The sequence below is a fragment of the Pleurodeles waltl genome, chromosome 2_2 (genome assembly GCF_031143425.1).
Source record: "Pleurodeles waltl isolate 20211129_DDA chromosome 2_2, aPleWal1.hap1.20221129, whole genome shotgun sequence".
Taxonomy (NCBI): Eukaryota; Metazoa; Chordata; class Amphibia; order Caudata; family Salamandridae; genus Pleurodeles; species Pleurodeles waltl.
In genome coordinates, this window is record NC_090439.1 from 1,123,158,135 (window position 1) to 1,123,178,722 (window position 20,588).

Below are 20,588 nucleotides of genomic sequence, written 5' to 3' on the forward strand. Positions count from 1 at the left end.
CGTGAGACTTGCAACACTGCACCCGGCGACCCCGACTCGGCTGGTGGAGAACCAACACCTCAGGGAGGACCCCCGGACTACTCTACGACTGAGTACCAAAACCTGTCCCCCCTGAGCCCCTACAGCGCCGCCTGCAGAGGGAATCCCGAGGCTTCCCCTGACCGCGACTCTCTGAAACCTAAGTCCCGACGCCTGGAAAAGACCCTGCACCCGCAGCCCCCAGGACCTGAAGGACCGGACTTTCACTGCAGAAGTGACCCCCAGGAGTCCCTCTCCCTTGCCCAAGTGGAGGTTTCCCCGAGGAAGCCCCCCCTTGCCTGCCTGCAGCGCTGAAGAGATCCCTTGATCTCTCATTGACTAACATTGCGAACCCGACGCTTGTTCCAACACTGCACCCGGCCGCCCCCGCGCCGCTGAGGGTGAAATTTCTGTGTGGGCTTGTGTCCCCCCCGGAGCCCTACAAAACCCCCCTGGTCTGCCCTCCGAAGACGTGGGTACTTACCTGCAAGCAGACCGGAACCGGGGCACCCCCTTCTCTCCATTGAAGCCTATGCGTTTTGGGCACCACTTTGAACTCTGCACCTGACCGGCCCTGAGCTGCTGGTGTGGTGACTTTGGGGTTGCTCTGAACCCCCAACGGTGGGCTACCTTGGACCAAGAACTGAACCCTGTAAGTGTCTTACTTACCTGGTAAAACTAACAAAAACTTACCTCCCCCAGGAACTGTGAAAATTGCACTGTGTCCACTTTTTAAATAGCTATTTGTGAATAACTTGAAAAGTATACATGCAATTGAAATGATTCAAAGTTCCTAATGTACTTACCTGCAATACCTTTCAAACAAGATATTACATGTTAAATTTGAACCTGTGGTTCTTAAAATAAACTAAGAAAATATATTTTTCTATAACAAAACCTATTGGCTGGATTTGTCTCTGAGTGTGTGTACCTCATTTATTGTCTATGTGTATGTACAACAAATGCTTAACACTACTCCTTGGATAAGCCTACTGCTCGACCACACTACCACAAAATAGAGCATTAGTATTATCTATTTTTACCACTATTTTACCTCTAAGGGGAACCCTTGGACTCTGTGCATGCTATTCCTTACTTTGAAGTAGCACATACAGAGCCAACTTCCTACATTGAGTAACCAAAGTTGTCCCCCCTGAGCCCCCACAGCGACGCCTGCAGAGGGAATCCCGAGGCTCCCCCTGACCGCGACTGCCTGAACTCCATTTCCCGACGGCTGGAAAAGACCCTGCACCCGCAGCCCCCAGCACCTAAAGGAACGGAACTCCTGTGCAGGAGTGACCCCCCAGGAAGCCCTCTCCCTTGCACAGGTGGTGGCTACCCCGAGGAGCCCCCCCCCTTGCCTGCCTGCAACGCTAAAGAGATCCCTTGATCTCTCATTGATTTCCATTGAAAACCCGACGCTTGTTTCTACACTGCACCCGGCCGCCCCAGTGCCGCTGAGGGTGTACTTTTTGTGTGGACTTGTGTCCCCCCGGTGCCCTACAAAACCCCCCTGGTCTGCCCTCCGAAGACGCGGGTACTTACCTGCTGGCAGACCGGAACCGGGGCACCCCCTTCTCTCCATTGAAGCCTATGCGTTTTGGGCACCTCCTTGACCTCTGCACCTGACCGGCCCTGAGCTGCTGGTGTGGTAACTTTGGGGTTGCTCTGAACCCCCAACGGTGGGCTACCTTGGACCCAAACCGGAGACTTGTAAGTGATTTACTTACCTGACAAAAACTTACCTCCCCAGGAACTGTGAAAATTGCACTAAGTGTCCACTTTTAAAACAGCTTATTGTGTTTTATGTAAAAAGTATACATGCTAATGTAATGATTCAAAGTTCCTAAAGTACTTACCTGCAATACCTTTCAAATTAGATATTACATGTAGAATTTGAACCTGTGGTTCTTAAAATAAACTAAGAAAATATATTTTTCTATAACAAAACCTATTGGCTGGATTTGTATGTACAACAAATGCTTAACACTACTCCTTTGATAAGCCTACTGCTCGACCACACTACCACAAAATAGAGAATTAGTATTATCTCTTTTTGCCACTATCTTACCTCTAAGGGGAACCCTTGGACTCTGTGCATACTATTCCTTACTTTGAAATAGTGCATACAGAGCCAACTTCCTACAACTGTATAACCCCCTGACCACAGGTGTTAAGTATTGGGAGAAATATTTTGCAAACCAGGTTGCTGAAAGCTCTATAGCAATGCGGCACTAAAAATGGCACACCCACATCCATCCAAAACTTGCAATACGTAACAACAGCAGCATTAGTTAACTTGCAAGGTTTGGAAATCAGATTTAAAAGGATCCGAACGTTCACAGGCATCCAAAAAAGATTACAATTCCATTAACTGTTCCATTAACACAGACAGGGAAAAAAAGTAATTGGCTAGTTAAAGGAACAACGCAAGACAGTGTATGGACACTGAGTTATTTGGGTGGATTAGGTTAGGTTACTGGAAAGGAATTCTATCCCTAAAAGAGATCTGTATGGGAACCACTGGTAAGTCACACCATGCTTTAAAACACTCACCAACTTAAGTAATATATAATTAGCAGATATATGGAGAGCATCCCTGAAGCACTGGTCAATACACACCAAGAGCAGTGTTAAATCCACTGTAAGTATATAATCCAGCTCCTTTGACAATAGTGCTCCAAAATATAGAACCATACTTTAACACTAGCTCAAATAACAGATTTAAAAAAACTCCCCGGTTCTACCAAAAGTGTAATAAACTACAGAATGTTTCCTAGAAAACTAAAGCCCTTTATGGAACGCTCCTATCCAATAAAACTATTAGCGGAGGATGAAACAGTAGTTTGAAAGGCTTCACATGTCTGATTTTTGCAAAAGTACTATTGCATTGAGTGAATGCCCAGGAAAAGGTGTAATCCTGCTACAACAAAGACAAGTTCACCAACAGAAGCAGCCATTGGTTATATAGAAATACCCATTTCTATAAAAAGATTTTTCATTAATACCAGAAAGCAAAACACTGAGTCAAAACAGATGCTTAATAACTACATTATCCACCTCCGAAACATCGCAAATTAACTGGAGAAAGCTATGCCCTAATTCATTCATATAATGTTTGTGCAACATCCATTAAAGTAACACCAAATCTATGGTCTTACCTGAGCTGTGATTTTGGCTGTTGCAGCTGCAGCTGCCACTGCTGCGGCTGGGGGCAAGCCTCCAGGTGTGGTAGGCGTCAAGAGAGGCATGGGAGGAGTAACTGCCTTGCCAACACGAAGATATTGGCCTCCCAAGTCAAAGAGGTTCATCGACGACACCGCATCCTGGGAAGACTGGCCCTTTTCATATTCTGAAAGACAGATGAAAAATCAAAAACTGATGTGCAGTATGTTAGCGCTTCACCACATATGCATTACGATTTATCAATCCCGCTTCATCCCAACTCTACTGCTAGTGTTCGTGCTAGTCTCCGCTTATTAGTATTTAGGATCTTAGAATGTTTTGTCTACTTTTCCTCTTTTTAGAAGAAGAAAGAGTAAAAAAAAATTAAAAATAACTGTTGATCGACTTTACGCTAAGTTCAGAATCAAACTTAAGAAACCTCTTCCTTTATCTAGGACCAAAGCAGAAACATGAATCTGTCATGGATTAAATCAAGGGAACAGACCTACTGATCCAACGGTATAGAATTACCCACACTGCTTGCCAAAGGAGCAGGTTTATACTGGCATCAGAACAATATTTACACCGTGCTGAACACCCTGCATGGTAAAGGCAGACATGTCACAAGGAACCACATCCCAGAGGAGGGTGCTTGAGAGTGTTGCAGTTACACTTAAACAAAACATTCTGAATAGCTCTTGAACACCATTTTAATGAATCCATTTACCCTGCTAGCATGAATGAGGAATATAAAAACTAAACCACCATTTTCAGATACATCAAGGAGATGCGAAAGCAAAGATGAAAAGCCTAGGTAAATCAAATTAGAATCTAGAAAAACATGGAAGTCAATTAGCAAACTTTGCCTGTCTAACTAGGACTAAAGAGGCACAGCCACAAGTGCAGAACTGTGGCTTGCAATTGGTAGGCATTGAAGGTATACATAAAAACTACTTCATCCACAAGAGCTAATATGCAACTGAGCCATAATAACTGGAAGCCCAAATAGTCTTCCAATTTAAGGCCACCAAAAACACAAACACCATCCTTTTACATACAGAAGACACCACAGCTTAGCAAAGAACTTCACAGCAGTCCTAATACTGACCAGCAATAGATTCAAGAGATGAAAAATTAATTTTCCACACTAGTAATGTTCTACAACGTGTCTATAATGATCCATCACTCCAGATCAGAAAGAAACAGAACAAAACCTAAAGCATCATGAAGACTGTCAGTTCAAAAAAGGCATTATGCAAGCAGAGTCAAGCAAATATTAGCTGCAGGGGCTATATTAGGGACTGGACTCTTAGGGATACCACCTAAGAGCCTGGACATGGCAGGGTTCACAAATACCACTGAGAACATCCATGAACACACTGGCCTATTGGTTGACTGGTATTAACTCTGCAGTCATTAAGCACTGTGCATTCCTGTCTTAAAGGTCAATAACTGATATGATCGAAAACCAACATCTTGATATTCTCTTCAACATAAAGGCTTGGGCAGGTGACTTGCCTGTTCTCACAATCTAATTTCTTTTCTCAATAACTCAAGCAATCGTTACTGAACAGCATAACGGACAATAGATCACATACAGCTGACTTATAAGGTGAAAATCTCCGGTGCATACTGCACTCCAATACAAGCATCTATTCTTCAATGCAACTGCACAGACAGCCTGCTCAGACAGTCTTTACAGAAGAAGAAAAGTCACTCATGGAAGATTTAAACCTGTCTGTAGGAGACTATGAAGCAATTACTGCCTGGAACATCAAATCAAATGAATGATCCACTAGCACTGCAATCCATTTTAAAAGCACATGCACACCCAAACACCACATTCTCCTACACACACCTACCACCATCGATCGCGCCATACTCTCCAACCCCTTCAATTACCAACAAAACTAGAGGATGATACACAGCTGGTGTCAAACCATTAACAATTCCATAAAATTGCTAGCCCCGGGAAATATACACTCAATAAAAGATAACTGCTCCTTAAACTGTGGAAAAAAAAAAAACACGTTTCATACAAATTGACTCACAAGAAAAACAGAATATAAACCGACCTCAAGGACTAGAAATCACCTTCATAAAAAAAAAAAAAAAAAAAAAAAAAAAAAAAAAACCAGATATCTGCAAACCTTTTCCTACTTTTTCACTTCAAGTGAACTTCTGTTTCCTTTTGTGTGTGCTTCACGCTCATGGAAGCCGTCGGCTCCCTTATGTGAAACTGTTTTACTATTCAGTTTATGTGGCAAGAAAAGTCCTGTTAGGAATTTGAAACGCTAATACCGCTAACACGAGCCCCACTGCATTTTTTTTGTGTCGACTATCCCGCCATTTGGTGACTGGTCCAGCCTCTCTTGACGTCATACGCTCTCCCCGGAATCTTCCATGTGTAGTTTTCATATTCAGACTTTATTTTTATATTATTGCTCGCTCATCTTCAGGGGAGGTGGGAGGGTTGCATGTGAATCCAGAAAATTCTTAAAGCTGCAAAACTACTCCTACAGGCAAGAAACCATTTTATTGCGCAGCAGGAATCATTTCTTGATTCACATGCTGTGCACTGATTTTGTAGCTGTTTATCCTTGTGGTGATGGGGTTGAAGATGAGTTAGTTTGTAAATAAGTGTCCGTCTCACTTGAACTTTCCTTATTCATTTGTATGTCTATGCAATAGTGCTTTGTGAAGGTGTGTACTGATTGTCTAGTAGATGCCCTGCAAATTTCCTATAACATTATTTTTGTATGAAAGGCTATTGTTGCTCCTTTTTTAGGTCTAGCTTAAGCATACGACCTTGTGTATACTTCTTTGTAAGCCTAATTCCCACCCACTCCTTTCATTTGTTTGTTTCAGTGTCCTTTAGAAACCCTTCCTTGCTAGTGGTCAATGTTTCCTCTTTGACCCTCTCATGGAGCACTGGCAAACTACTATATCCTTGTGCTTTGTCTGTTGATCTGGTGTTTTGTGGGACTACTTTCTTCTTTGATTACTGCTAGTGCTACTGTTAGCAGTGAATTCACTTAATCTCCCAGTGCCGTCTACAGACTGCAGAATGGAGCCTCAGGATCACTGCTCTAAGCTTACCCTATAAAGAGGCTTGTAAAGATTGTACTTTTCTCCTCACATTCGCCTGAGGGCGCCCAGCGCGTGCATTTAATTAGAACTTGCTCCAGCACGGTTCTTTATTTTCTTTCCACGTGATTCTGCCTGTGACCTCTCCCTACAGCATGAGACGGCAAGGGAAAAACTGGAGTGCTGCAAGAGACAGAGCGGACAGTAACATTATCTGTCCATCTTATGAAATCCTGTGCTTTCGTGCTGCTGCCCCCTTTTTGACAGCACAGGGAACATTAACCACACACACTGCTGTTCTCCACAATCAGTACTTAACTGAGGATGCCACATGAGGCTGACATGAATGAGTGAAGACTGGCACTGCATAGTGCTAGTCAAAGGAAAGGAAGCGTAGAGCATGCTCTCTGGGAAAAATAAACATTGTGTTTAGCTGCAGGCCTTTAACACATGCTCAGCCACATAATATTGTTACTTTTCTTTTTCTTTAAGCCTTTTCAGTAGAATTAATTGCTTGAACAGACTAATCCAGGTCCCGAGTGGAAGGAAGGGAATCGTATTACTCTGTCAGCCGTCTCACCTGCTGTCTCACTCAATTTACAGCCGAGTACTAAACTTTGGAATGCAGCATCCGGATCAGAGATGTGCTATCAATCCAGACATGGCTCTTTATTTTGTTTCCATACGGTTCGTCTGTGACCTCACCCTGCAACAGGAGAGGGCAGGGGAATAACAGGGAGTGCTGCGAGGAACAGAGGATGTTCATGTTTTTAAGGCACAGAGACTTGATTATCATTTTTTTTTAACCTTTAACGTTAACTGGACCTGAAGGTACACAATGTTTTGAAAAGAGATTAAGTGATTTTTTTTCCAGCATCACAAGGTGCTGCGCGACGCCAAGACTTGAACCTGGTCACCTTCTGAAATATACCTTCACCTGCCCTCCCGTTCAACATCCCCATCCGATCACCAAAGACAATAGTTCGCCCATAAGCAAGACCTACTGGCTTTGCCAATTCTTGTTTAAGAGTAGAGTGTGCCCTTGGTTTGTAGTTATATTTCTGCTGTTGCGTGACACATTTGAATTGTGTGTGTGATCCACCTTGAAATGGTATTTTTGGAACTGGCTTCCCTTTGTGGTCCGTGAATAAATTGTTTTCCCCTTCCAATTGGTTTACTTTTTCTCCATACAGTACATTATCGTTCTTCTGGCGTCTAACTGCATGAAACATTTTCCAATTGAGTTTTTCGGTTGTTAGAAGAAACTTGGTATTTGAATTGATTGGTTTATATGAAACCATGATTTAACTTTTGGTATGAAGTGTGGGTCTGTCCTCCTGACTATCCTGTGTGTATTTGTGTGTATGGTTATTGGATTGAGAGCGTGTGTAATTCACTTAACTCTGCAAAGACATGTTATTACGACAAGGAAAGCCGTTTTCAATGTGACCATCTTTAAGGATGCTTTGTGTTGTGGTTCAAAGGGCTTCCTCATTAGTTGTGATAATAAGTTTAAGTTCCATGTTGGTGCTAGCATCTTTCTTTGAGGTGCTATTCTTTTTGTTCCCAAAAAAGAATCTTGATTGCTGGGGTTGTTAAACTCCTTTCTATATGACCTCTTGTGTAGGCCACTATCCCTGCCAAATATAGCTTCAATGAAGCATAATTTAGTTTGCGGTCTAGTAGGTGTGTAAGATATTGTAGGACTGTAGTATCCTTTGTATGGGTCTTGTAATAAGCCACATTTTTGGCACCACCTTGAGTATTTTTCCCACTTGGCTACTTCACGTTTTCTTCTTGTTGGTCTTCTTGCTTCCCTGAGAACCGCTATGGTGTTCTCTGGTAGATTTAGATGTTCAACCTCTGCATTTCCTCAGGAGCCAAGCTACAAGACTGTTTTTGCCTCTGGCTAGAGAACGCTCCCTCCTTGCATGGAGAGTAGATCTTGCAGACCTGAAAGCCTCTATGTTGTTTTGGGCCATTTCTATCAGGTCCGAAAATCATGTTTGCCTCACCCACTGTGGAGCAATGAGTAAAAGTGTCACTGGTGATTGTTTACATTTGTTGTTCACCTTGTTTAACAGTGGGATCTGGGAAAAGCATAACCAAATCGCCCTGACCAGTATCGGCAGAGCATTCCCAAGGGAGTGGTGGTGTGTGTGTGTGTGTGTGTGTGTGTGTGTGTGTGTGTGTGTGTGTGTGTGTGTGTGTGTGTGTGTGTGTGTCTGGAGCCAAAGTATTGGCGTTTTTGCATTCTCTGGTGTTGCAAACAGGTCCATTTCTGATGTTCCCCACTGTCTGATTATCTGTTTCAGTATTGTTTGAGTTCCTACTTGTGCTGGGAGGATGCTGGTCTGCTCAACCGGTCTGCTTGTACACTGTCCTTCCCTGGAAGATGTACCGTTATGTTTATATGACTCTGGATGGCTCACCTAAAGATCTCTTGCACTAGCTTTAGTAATGATTTTCCCCACAGCTGTTTCAGAAAGGCTTTTAAGGCTAGAAACTCAGTTTTTAGTTGTGGTACATTGATATGTTGAACCGCTTGCTGTTCTTTCCAAATTCCTCTGATTTTCAGCCCCTGCCCCTTCATCCTCTCCCCCCACCCCCAAAAAAGTTGCTATATTTGTCAAGTTCCACCATGCCTTGGCCTCCTGCACTTTTTGCGTGACAACCACTAGATCTTCCCAAGTCCCTGTGGTTTGTGACCATTGAGTTTGTACCCATTCCTGAATTGGTCTCGTATGTAGCCTTGCATATGGTATGAGAGGTATGCAGGAGGCCATTACTCTCTAGTCCTCACTGTCAGAGACTGACCCTTCTTGAATTGGTGAGTTTCTTGCAATAAAGGTTTTTTTTTCTTGCAAGCATACACTTTTGTCTCTATTGAGTTGATTCTTGCTTAGAGGAACTGCTTTTCTTGTTCTGATTTGAGAGATGATTTTTCTCTTTATTGAAAACCCCAAAATGTGTAGTGTTGATATCACAGTGTTTGTGATGTTTGCACTTGTGTAGGGAGTTTGTTTTCACCACTCCGTCGTCAAAGACACACATGTATTACCTTTGCCTTCTTAGATGTGACACTCTGAAATAAAGTCAGCACCCAGAGTGTTTACTAATGCTAGCACTTTGAATTGCTAGTGTTCGCCGTTTACCACAAAACAAGTAGTTTTGTGCCTGTGGTTGACTTGAATGTGGAGATATGCATCTTTTAATTCTATTGTCGTCATAAAGTCTCCTTGTAGCTGCGGTATGACATCCTGCAGTGTTGAATTTCTGTGTCTTTAGTAATTTGTTCAAGAAACAGAGGTCTAATATTGGACGAAGACATCCGTCTTGCATTGGTATTATGTTGAGTAGCTTTCCTTGTTGGTCTCGTCTTTGGGCACTCTTTCTATTGCCTTCTTTTGAAGAAATTCTTGTACTTCCTGTAATAACCTGATTTTTTTCTTCTTTTGCGTAGACCTCTTAGACCCTTTTACTGTATGTTTCCGGATTAGTTCTATGCAATATCCAAATCGTAGGATGTTGCGTAGGCAATTTCTGAAGTCACCTTCTCCCACTCCTGTAAGAAGTTTTTTTCCTCCCTCCCACGGCGGGTGGTGTAGGGGGGGCGGGGCTGTGTGTGTGTGTGTGTGTGTGTGTGTGTGTGTGTGTGTGTGTGTGTGTGAGAGAGAGCGCGCTAGACACACACACACACCGAGGGTCCTGTGTACTGAATCACTTGCTGGATGGTGTCACTGCTCACATTTGTAGCTGCAGTCTTTCCTCTTGCTTGTCCCTAAGAGGTTTGACATGCTGTTGACTGGTACTGCCCTTGTTGCGCTGGTGTTTGACTGGCTTGTAGTCAGAAACCTGTGATGCAAGGCTGCGTTTGGTATCAAACTTCTCAGAATAATAAACCCACACTGATGCCAGTGTTGGATTTAGTAAAAAATGCACACAGAGGGCATCTTAGAAATGCCCCCTGTATTATACCCAATTGTTCAGTGCAGGACTGACTGGTCTGTGCCAGCCTGCTGCTGAGAGACGAGTTTCTGACCCCATGTGGTGAGAGCCTTTGTGCTCTGAGGACAGAAACAAAAGCCTGCTCTGGGTGGAGGTGCTTAACACCTCCCCCCTGCAGGAACTGTAACATCTAGCAGTGAGCCTCAAAGGCTCAGGCTTCGTGTTACAATGCCCCAGGGCACTCCAGCTAGTGGAGATGCCCGCCCCCTGGACACAACCCCCACTTTTGGCGGCAAGTCCAGGAGAGATAATGAGAAAAACAAGGAGGAGTCACTGGCCAGTCAGGACAGCCCCTAAGGTGTCCTGAGCTGAGGTGACTGACTTTTAGAAATCCTCCATCTTGCAGATGGAGGATTCCCCCAATAGGATTAGGGATGTGCCCCCCTCCCCTCAGGGAGGAGGCACAAAGAGGGTGTAGCCACCCTCAAGGACAGTAGCCATTGGCTACTAACCCCTGCCCTCCCAGACCTAAACACACCCCTAAATTCAGTATTTAGGGGCTCCCCAGAACCTAGGAAACTAGATTCCTGCAACCTAAGAAGAGGACTGCTGAACTGAAAAACCTGCAGAGAAGACGGAGACACCAACTGCTTTGGCCCCAGCTCTACTGGCCTGTCTCCCCACTTCTAAAGACACTGCTCCAGCGATGCATTCCCAGGGTCCAGCAACCTCTGAAGCCTCAGAGGACTGCCCTGCATCTAGAAGGACCAAGAACTCCGAGGACAGCAGCTCTGTTCCCCAAAGACTGCAACTTTGCAACAAAGAAGCAACTTTGAAACAACACACGTTTCCCGCCGGCAGCGTGAGACTTTGCACTCTGCACCAGACGCCCCCGGCTCGACTTGGAGAACAAACACCACAGGGAGGACTCCCCGGCGACTACGAGACCGTGAGTAGCCAGAGTTGAGCCCCCACAGCAACGCCTGCAGAGGGAATCCTGAGCCCCCCCCCCCCCGACTGCCTGCTTCAAAGACCCGACACCTGGTAAAGACACTGCACCCGCAGCCCCCAGGACCTGACGGATCCGACCTCCAGTGCAGGAGCGACCCCCAGGTGGCCCTCTCCCTTGCCCAGGTGGTGGCTACCCCGAGGAGCCCCCCCCCTTGCCTGCATCGCTGAAGAGACCCCTTGATCTCCCATTGATTTCTATTGCAAACCCGACGCCTGTTTACACACTGCACCCGGCCGCCCCTTGCTGCTGAGGGTGTACTTTGTGTGGACTTGTGTCCCCCCCCGGTGCCCTACAAAACCCCCCTGGTCTGGCCTCCGAAGACGCGGGTACTTACCTGCTGGCAGACTGGAACCGGGGCACCCCCTTCTCCATTGAAGCCTATGCGTTTTGGGCACCACTTTGACCTCTGCACCTGACCGGCCCTGAGCTGCTGGTGTGGTAACTTTGGGGTTGCTCTGAACCCCCAACGGTGGGCTACCTTGGACCCAAATTTGAACCCCGCAGGTGGTTTACTTACCTGCAAAAACTAACAAACACTTACCTCCCCCAGGAACTGTTGAATATGCAGTGTCTAGTTTTAAAATAGCTATATGTCATTTATGTGAAAACTGTATATGCTATTTTGCTAATTCAAAGTTCCTAAAGTACCTACCTGAAATACCTTTCATTTGAAGTATTACTTGTAAATCTTGAACCTGTGGTTCTTAAAATGAACTAAGAAAAGATATTTTTGAATATAAAAACCTATTGGCCTGGAATTGTCATTGAGTGTGTGTTCCTCATTTATTGCCTGTGTGTGTACAACAAATGCTTAACACTACCCTCTGATAAGCTTACTGCTCGACCACAGTACCACAAAACAGAGCATTAGAATGATCTACTTTTGCCACTATCTTACCTCTAAGGGGAACCCTTGGACTCTGTGCATACTATTCCTTACTTTGAAATAGTGCATACAGAGCCAACTTCCTACAGTACCAATGGTACCTTTTACAAGGGACTTCGCTGTGTGCCAGGGGTGTGCCAATTGTGGGAGCAATGGTATAATTTATGGAAAGAACAAAGGTGCTGGGGCCTTATTAGCAGAATCCCAGCATACAGCCAAGGGAACTCAGTCAATGCAACAATATCCACAGAAAGGCACTGGCCCTTAAGTTCTACTCCACAACTGCTTGTCATTTCCTCACAAGCATTACTCGGCCTACATTCAAATTCTGACACTGGGTTTCACACACAACACAGCTTTTATCTAAATAAAGTCTGTGACATGCAACAGACACTTATCAATCTGAGGATGGGTACAAAAAAATGAGAATCAAGAGGAGATAATCTAAATACTACTAGTAATAATGAGATGTAAATTCTTCTGCACTATCACAATTAAGAGCATGTTTAAAGGTGCTATAATCCAGAAGATTATGTGGGCTAGAGCCCCCTAAATCCTACCAAAAACACATCACAGCCCTGCAACGAATGCCAGAACCATCAAAAACTAAAATGGGCAGCCCCTGCTGTGAAAGAATAGAAAATATATTAAAAAAAGACTCCTAGATCATCACACATCAAATTTAATCTCTTAGGCAAACCATCAACATACTGCACACCCACCAAACATCTGATCGCACTGTGGTTTTATTTCACCTTTATCATATGCTTCCCAGACCTAATCAAATCAGGTTATCTTTACACTGCACAGAAGCTCGCAGTTAATACAACATTAAAATATACATGAATGGTGTGCTACTTAACTGAATTTTGGGGGTGGGGGAGAATTTGGCTTGTGGCCACGTAAGATGGCAGACAGGATGTATTCCTGAATGGATCTGCAGCCACCCCGATTAATCCTTCACCATTCTGCTTCTGCACAGCTCCTCTGAGCTGGACAGACAGCGGAGTAGTGACATCCTAAACAGCAAATTGGTGGAGGCTGCCCCTGTGGGTCTGACACGGTCTGGGGATGAGGCGGCGGGACACAGCCAGTGAAGCCGTTGAAACGGGGGCCTAGACTGGGGGCTGCCTCTTTGGGTCCAATACCACCACAGTGAGATGAGGTGGCCCCAGATTGTGAGCAGCAGTCAGTGGCAAAATATCCTGAACGTATTCATGGAGGACCAGCTGTCACCAGGGAGCAGAGCAGGTGAGGCTGCTGGGGCGGAAGCCTAGCCTGCTGGCACTGACATTTTGGAGGAAATCTGAGTGGCGAAGTTTACTTGAGGCCCCTACCATTTATCACACTGTGCTGAGTGCGAGACCCAGTCCCCTGTTGCATGGCGGTTCTGGTGGGGTGGGGTCCGGTGTTTAGAGTACTGGGGAGGCCTAGGTCTGCAGGGATAGACGCTGGACTGAGGGAGTGGGCCTCCAGCCAGAAAAACACCCAGAGGCATAGTCAAAGTCACTTGGGCGATTTTAATATATAGGAGACAGTGTCAGGTGAGAGACCCATAACATTGGCAAAAGAGGAGTACTACCCCGGCATGGTGGGCCTATTTTTCTGGACCACGTTGGGACTTCACTGTGCCCCTTTTGGTGGCATGATTTGCTATTGCATATGAAGACGGAGAGGGTGGATCGTTGCTGTGCTCCTGTGTCCTGGGGGTGGCCCGTGCTATGCTTGATGGGCTTCTGGGCCGTGGAGGCCGGACCCTAGTAAGGGAAGCAGGGCCCTGCATGCGGTTGCTGCCCCAGTGCTGAGGGGCACCCCAATCCCACACAGATTACTTCACCTCAATGGAGCTTTGATATATGTTGCTCTACCCTGCTTGCTTTCAAGTGATTTTGGAGGAGGGGGGCTCAGTTTTTCAACTCTCTGGAGGAAGTGCTGCGGTGGCTGGAGATGTGGGGGAACAAATCCCTCGGGACAAGATGACCGCTTGGAGGGCAACGGCTTGCTCCAGACGAGGAGCAAATGCATCAAAATGGAGATCATGTGAGAGGTCAGGGAAAGGGCGCCCAGGGTCTGGCTAGCCAAGACAGTGGGCACACTGTGGTGCAGGACGACAGCACCATGATGCAGGGCTCTCCAGACCAACGGAGATGTCAAACAAAGCCCAATAACAGAATCTTCTGAGATGTGATGTGGGGGTCTTTATTTGCATTTGGTATGGGAGTCTGTGTTGGCCTTAGTTTTACTCCACTTTATTACTGTATGTGTCACTTTATTTTACAGGGGGGTGTTAGAACGTTGTCCACATGTGAGGTTATAATTATCTACTTCAAATGTGGAAGGGCACTGTTGAAACATTAAGTTATATATGAATCACCTAGCTCCAAGAAGGAATGGGTTGACGGGATGCTGTTCCGAAGTCAGTGGAAGGAACTGTTGGGGATGGGTAGGTTTAGACTGCTAGTCCTGGCAGTGTTGAGATTTATGGATGGACAGTACTTTAGATTATATCTGTTCTGTGGTTTGTCCGTGGTGGGGTGTTGGTTACTACTGTTAACCTTGTTTCAGGTTCAAGATGAGTGGCCAATATGGTCTGTCTCTCCAGATGCCTTTACCTCATCCAGTACACACTAGTCCCATTGCAAGAGCAATTGTTTAAGACTCTAGACAGTTTGCTCCCCTCTTTGATATGGGCAGGGACACGCAGTAGGGTTGCCTTAAAAGTCCTGGAAAGGGGCATGGAAGAGGGAGGCTTGGCTCTCCCAGATATGCACTTATATTATTATGCAGTATATTTACAACATGCAGCCAGTTGGAGTACAAATGAGACAAATTGGGAGTAAGACTTCTACACGGATCAACGGGAGGGTACATACTGCCATCTTCTAAAGCAAGGGGGCCCGAGCGCCCACATTAATGCCCTATTTGATTAAACGCACCGCATCTCTATGGGAAACTGATGTGAAGAAAATACTGTGCAGAGCCCCATTTGACAAGGTATTGCCCCTCTGAGACCTCCACTGGACACACCAGGTCCCTGGAGCGCTGGAGAACTGTACCCGGGAGAGGCCATGATCACATTCCAGGAAACACAAGACACCTTTGGCACCCTACACCCTCTCTAACACTAGGGAGACTGCTACAATGGGGGAAGAGGGTAGGCACCTTATTTCTCCGTTTTATACGGCTCTCAAAGGATCAGACAAAACAAATTGAGCGAGGGCAGGCTGGGAGCTAGACATTGGCGAACCTTTAGGAGATTCAGACTGGGAGAATGCTTGGGGTATGGTAAAATCAGTCTCCTGTAATAACAGATTCAAATTACTCTACTTTAACTTTGTACCGGCTAAACTCAACCAGACTGACCCCAAACAAAAACGCAAGGTGTTCCCAGTGAGGAGTAGAGGGAGCCACTTTCATCCATTTGGCATGGTCATGTGAGGGGGGTTCATGAGTTTTGGGAAGCAATAATACCCCGTATTACTGAAAAGGTAGGGATAGATATGATAAAACCAGGCGCATGCTGGGAGGAGTCCGGCGGCCTAAGGGACGCAAATATTTGCAACAAGCAATATTTCTTGCAAAATGCTGAATAGTGGTGGGATGGATGGGGGTACGGACACCTAGTGAGGTCCTATAAGTAAAAGACGTCCTGGAATTGTTTTTGGGGGGTGGGGAGGGAGTGGGAGGAGGAGGGGGGGCACCAAGGAACAGCACATGCAACTCTTGTGGAGACAATAAGGTTTAGGGAGACCTGATGGCCTTGGTGTAATGTTGGACACTTTTAATAAATATAAAGGACACAGACATGGACTCTGGCACAGGTGACTCAGAATCATGCAAGGCTATCACCCCTTCGGACCTGAGGGAGATGCCATTGCAGAGTGAGAATCAACTGAATACATGTCATTCATTATTCTGTCACTGTCTTGGAATCTGTATTGCTTATATGTATTTGACTCCTGTAAGGAAATGCCTCCTTGGCATGGTTGCCCCCTGACTTTTTGCCTTTGCTGATGCTATGTTTACAATTGAAAGTGTGCTGAGGCCTGCTAACCAGGCCCCAGCACCAGTGTTCTTTCCCTAACCTGTACTTTTGTATCCACAATTGGCAGACCCTGGCATCCAGATAAGTCCCTTGTAACTGGTACTTCTAGTACCAAGGGCCCTGATGCCAAGGAAGGTCTCTAAGGGCTGCAGCATGTCTTATGCCACCCTGGAGACCTCTCACTCAGCACAGACACTCTGCTTGCCAGCTTGTGTGTGCTAGTGAGGACAAAACGAGTAAGTCGACATGGCACTCCCCTCAGGGTGCCATGCCAGCCTCTCACTGCCTATGCAGTATAGGTAAGACACCCCTCTAGCAGGCCTTACAGCCCTAAGGCAGGGTGCACTATACTATAGGTGAGGGTACCAGTGCCTGAGCATGGTACCCCTACAGTGTCTAAACAAAACCTTAGACATTGTAAGTGCAGGGTAGCCATAAGAGTATATGGTCTGGGAGTCCGTCAAACACGAACTCCACAGCACCATAATGGCTACACTGAAAACTGGGAAGTTTGGTATCAAACTTCCCAGCACAATAAATGCACACTGATGCCAGTGTACATTTTATTGTAAAATACACCCCAGAGGGCACCTTAGAGGTGCCCCCTGAAACTTAACCAACTATCTGTGTAGGCTGACTAGTTTTAGCAGCCTGCCACAAACCGAGACATGTTGCTGGCCCCATGGGGAGAGTGCCTTTGTCACTCTGAGGCCAGTAACAAAGCCTGCACTGGGTGGAGATGCTAACACCTCCCCCAGGCAGGAATTGTCACACCTGGCGGTGAGCCTCAAAGGCTCACCTCCTTTGTGCCAACCCAGCAGGACACTCCAGCTAGTGGAGTTGCCCGCCCCCTCCGGCCAGGCCCCACTTTTGGCGGCAAGGCCGGAGAAAATAATGAGAAAAACAAGGAGGAGTCACTGGCCAGTCAGGACAGCCCCTAAGGTGTCCTGAGCTGAAGTGACTAACTTTTAGAAATCCTCCATCTTGCAGATGGAGGATTCCCCCAATAGGGTTAGGATTGTGACCCCCTCCCCTTGGGAGGAGGCACAAAGAGGGTGTACCCACCCTCAGGGCTAGTAGCCATTGGCTACTAACCCCCCAGACCTAAACACGCCCTTAAATTTAGTATTTAAGGGCTACCCTGAACCCTAGAAAATTAGATTCCTGCAACTACAAGAAGAAGGACTGCCTAGCTGAAAACCCCTGCAGAGGAAGACCAGAAGACGACAACTGCCTTGGCTCCAGAAACTCACCGGCCTGTCTCCTGCCTTCCAAAGATCCTGCTCCAGCGACGCCTTCCAAAGGGACCAGCGACCTCGACATCCTCTGAGGACTGCCCCTGCTTCGAAAAGACAAGAAACTCCCGAGGACAGCGGACCTGCTCCAAGAAAAGCTGCAACTTTGTTTCCAGCAGCTTTAAAGAACCCTGCAAGCTCCCCGCAAGAAGCGTGAGACTTGCAACCCTGCATCCGGCGACCCCGACTCGGCTGGTGGCGATCCAACACCTCAGGAGGGACCCCAGGACTACTCTAAGACTGTGAGTACCAAAACCTGTCCCCCCTGAGCCCCCACAGCGCCGCCTGCAGAGGGAATCCCGAGGCTTCCCCTGACCGCGACTCTTTGAATCCTAAGTCCCGACACCTGGGAGAGACCCTGCACCCGCAGCCCCCAGGACCTGAAGGACCGGACTTTCACTGGAGGAGTGACCCCCAGGAGTCCCTCTCCCTTGATCAAGTGGAGGTTTCCCCGAGGAACCCCCCCCTTGCCTGCCTGCAGCGCTGAAGAGATCCCTAGATCTCCCATTGACTTCCATTACCAACCCGACGCTTGTTTCTACACTGCACCCGGCCGCCCCCGCGCTGCTGAGGGTGAAATTTCTGTGTGGGCTTGTGTCCCCCCCGGTGCCCTACAAAACCCCCCTGGTCTGCCCTCCGAAGACGCGGGTACTTACCTGCAAGCAGACCGGAACCGGGGCACCCCCTTCTCTCCATTCTAGCCTATGCGTTTTGGGCACCACTTTGAACTCTGCACCTGACCGGCCCTGAGCTGCTGGTGTGGTGACTTTGGGGTTGCTCTGAACCCCCAACGGTGGGCTACCTTGGACCAAGAACTAAGCCCTGTAAGTGTCTTACTTACCTGGTTAACCTAACAAATACTTACCTCCCCTAGGAACTGTGAAAATTGCACTAAGTGTCCACTTTTAAAACAGCTATTTGTGAATAACTTGAAAAGTATACATGCAATTTTGATGATTTGAAGTTCCTAAAGTACTTACCTGCAATACCTTTCGAATGAGATATTACATGTAGAATTTGAACCTGTGGTTCTTAAAATAAACTAAGAAAATATATTTTTCTATATAAAAACCTATTGGCTGGATTTGTCTCTGAGTGTGTGTACCTCATTTATTGTCTATGTGTATGTACAACAAATGCTTAACACTACTCCTTGGATAAGCCTACTGCTCGACCACACTACCACAAAATAGAGCATTGGTATTATCTCTTTTTGCCACTATCTTACCTCTAAGGGGAACCCTTGGACTCTGTGCATGCTATTCCTTACTTTGAAATAGCACATACAGAACCAACTTCCTACATTGGTGGATCAGCGGTGGGGTACAAGACTTTGCATTTGCTGGACTACTCAGCCAATACCTGATCACACGACAAATTCCAAAATGGTCATTAGAAATTCATTTTTGCAATTTGAAATTTTTCTAAATTCTTAAAAGTCCTGCTAGGGCCTTGTGTGTTAAGCCCCTGTTTAGCATTGTCTTTTAGAGTTTAAAAGTTTGTTAAAGGTTTGAAATTAGATTCTAGAAACAGTTTTAGATTCTTTAAAAAGTCTTCCAACTTTTAGCAAAATAATGTCTGATACAGAGATGAATGTGGTGGAACTCGACTCCACACCTTACCTCCATCTTAAGATGAGGGAGCTAAGGTCTCTCTGTAATATCAAAAAAATAACCATTGGCTCCAGACCTACCAAAATTCAGCTCCAGGAGCTGTTGGCAGAGTTTGAAAAAGCCAACCCCTCTGATGATGACCTCACAGAGGAAGAAATTAGTGACTTGGAGGCCAATGTCCCTCCTCCAGTCCTAAATAGGGAGAACAGGACCCCTCAAGTCCTGTCTCCAACTGTGTTAGTCAGAAATAGTGAGTCCCTCACAGGAGGGTCCCACATTTCTGAAAGCACTGAGGATGCTCTCAGTGAAGATGACCTCCTGTTAGCCAGGATGGCCAAAAGATTGGCTTTAGAGAGACAGCTCCTAGCCATAGAAAGGGAAAGACAAGAGATGGGCCTAGGACCCATCAATGGTGGCAGCAATATAAATAGGGTCAGAGATTCTCCTGACATGTTAAAAATCCCCAAAGGGATTGTGACAAAATTTGAAGATGGTGATGACATCACCAAGTGGTTCACAGCTTTTGAGAGGGCTTGTGTAACCAGAAAAGTGAACAGATCTCACTGGGGTGCTCTCCTTTGGGAAATGTTCACTGGAAAGTGTAGGGATAGACTCCTCACACTCTCTGGAAAAGATGCAGAATCTTATGACCTCATGAAGGGTACCCTGATTGAGGGCTTTGGATTCTCCACTGAGGAGTACAGGATTAGGTTCAGGGGGGCTCAAAAATCCTCGAGCCAGACCTGGGTTGACTTTGTTGACTACTCAGTGAAAACACTAGATGGTTGGATTCAAGGCAGTGGTGTAAGTAATTATGATGGGCTGTACAATTTATTTGTGAAAGAACACCTGTTAAGTAATTGTTTCAATGATAAACTGCATCAGCATCTGGTAGACCTAGGACCAATTTCTCCCCAAGAATTGGGAAAGAAGGCGGACCATTGGGTCAAGACAAGGGTGTCCAAGACTTCAACAGGGGGTGACCAAAAGAAAGGGGTCACAAAGACTCCCCAGGGGAAGGGTGATGAGACAACCAAAACTAAAAATAGTAAAGAGTCTTCTACAGGCCCCCAAAAACCTGCACAGGAGGGTGGGCCCAGAGCCTCTTCACAAAACAATGGGTACAAGGGTAAAAACTTTGATCCCAAAAAGGCCTGGTGTCATAGCTGTAAACAGCATGGACACCAAACTGGAGACAAGGCCTGTCCCAAGAAAGGTTCCACTCCAAACTCCCATCCAGGTAACACTGGTATGGCTAGTCTCCAAGTGGGATCAACAGTGTGCCCAGAGCAAATCAGGGTCCACACTGAAGCTATTCTAGTTTCTGAGGGTGGGGTGGATTTAGCCACACTAGCTGTCTGGCCGCCTAACATGCAAAAATACAGACAGCAACTCTTAATTAATGGGACTAGAATAGAGGGCCTGAGGGATACAGGTGCCAGTGTCACCATGGTGACAGAGAAACTGGTTTCCCCTGGCCAATACCTGACTGGAAAAACTTACACAGTCACCAACGCTG

General features: G+C 46.2%; 1 protein-coding gene across 2 annotated transcripts in view; it reads right to left on the reverse strand.

Moving 5' to 3' along the window:
* PUF60 (poly(U) binding splicing factor 60) overlaps positions 1–20,588 on the reverse strand; it is a 269,830-nt gene that overhangs the window by 83,486 nt on the left and 165,756 nt on the right. For both annotated transcript variants that reach the window (XM_069220967.1, XM_069220966.1), the window contains one exon: positions 3,180–3,370. In XM_069220967.1, the coding sequence (XP_069077068.1) occupies positions 3,180–3,370 (191 nt within the window). The remainder of the gene's footprint in view (positions 1–3,179; positions 3,371–20,588) is intronic.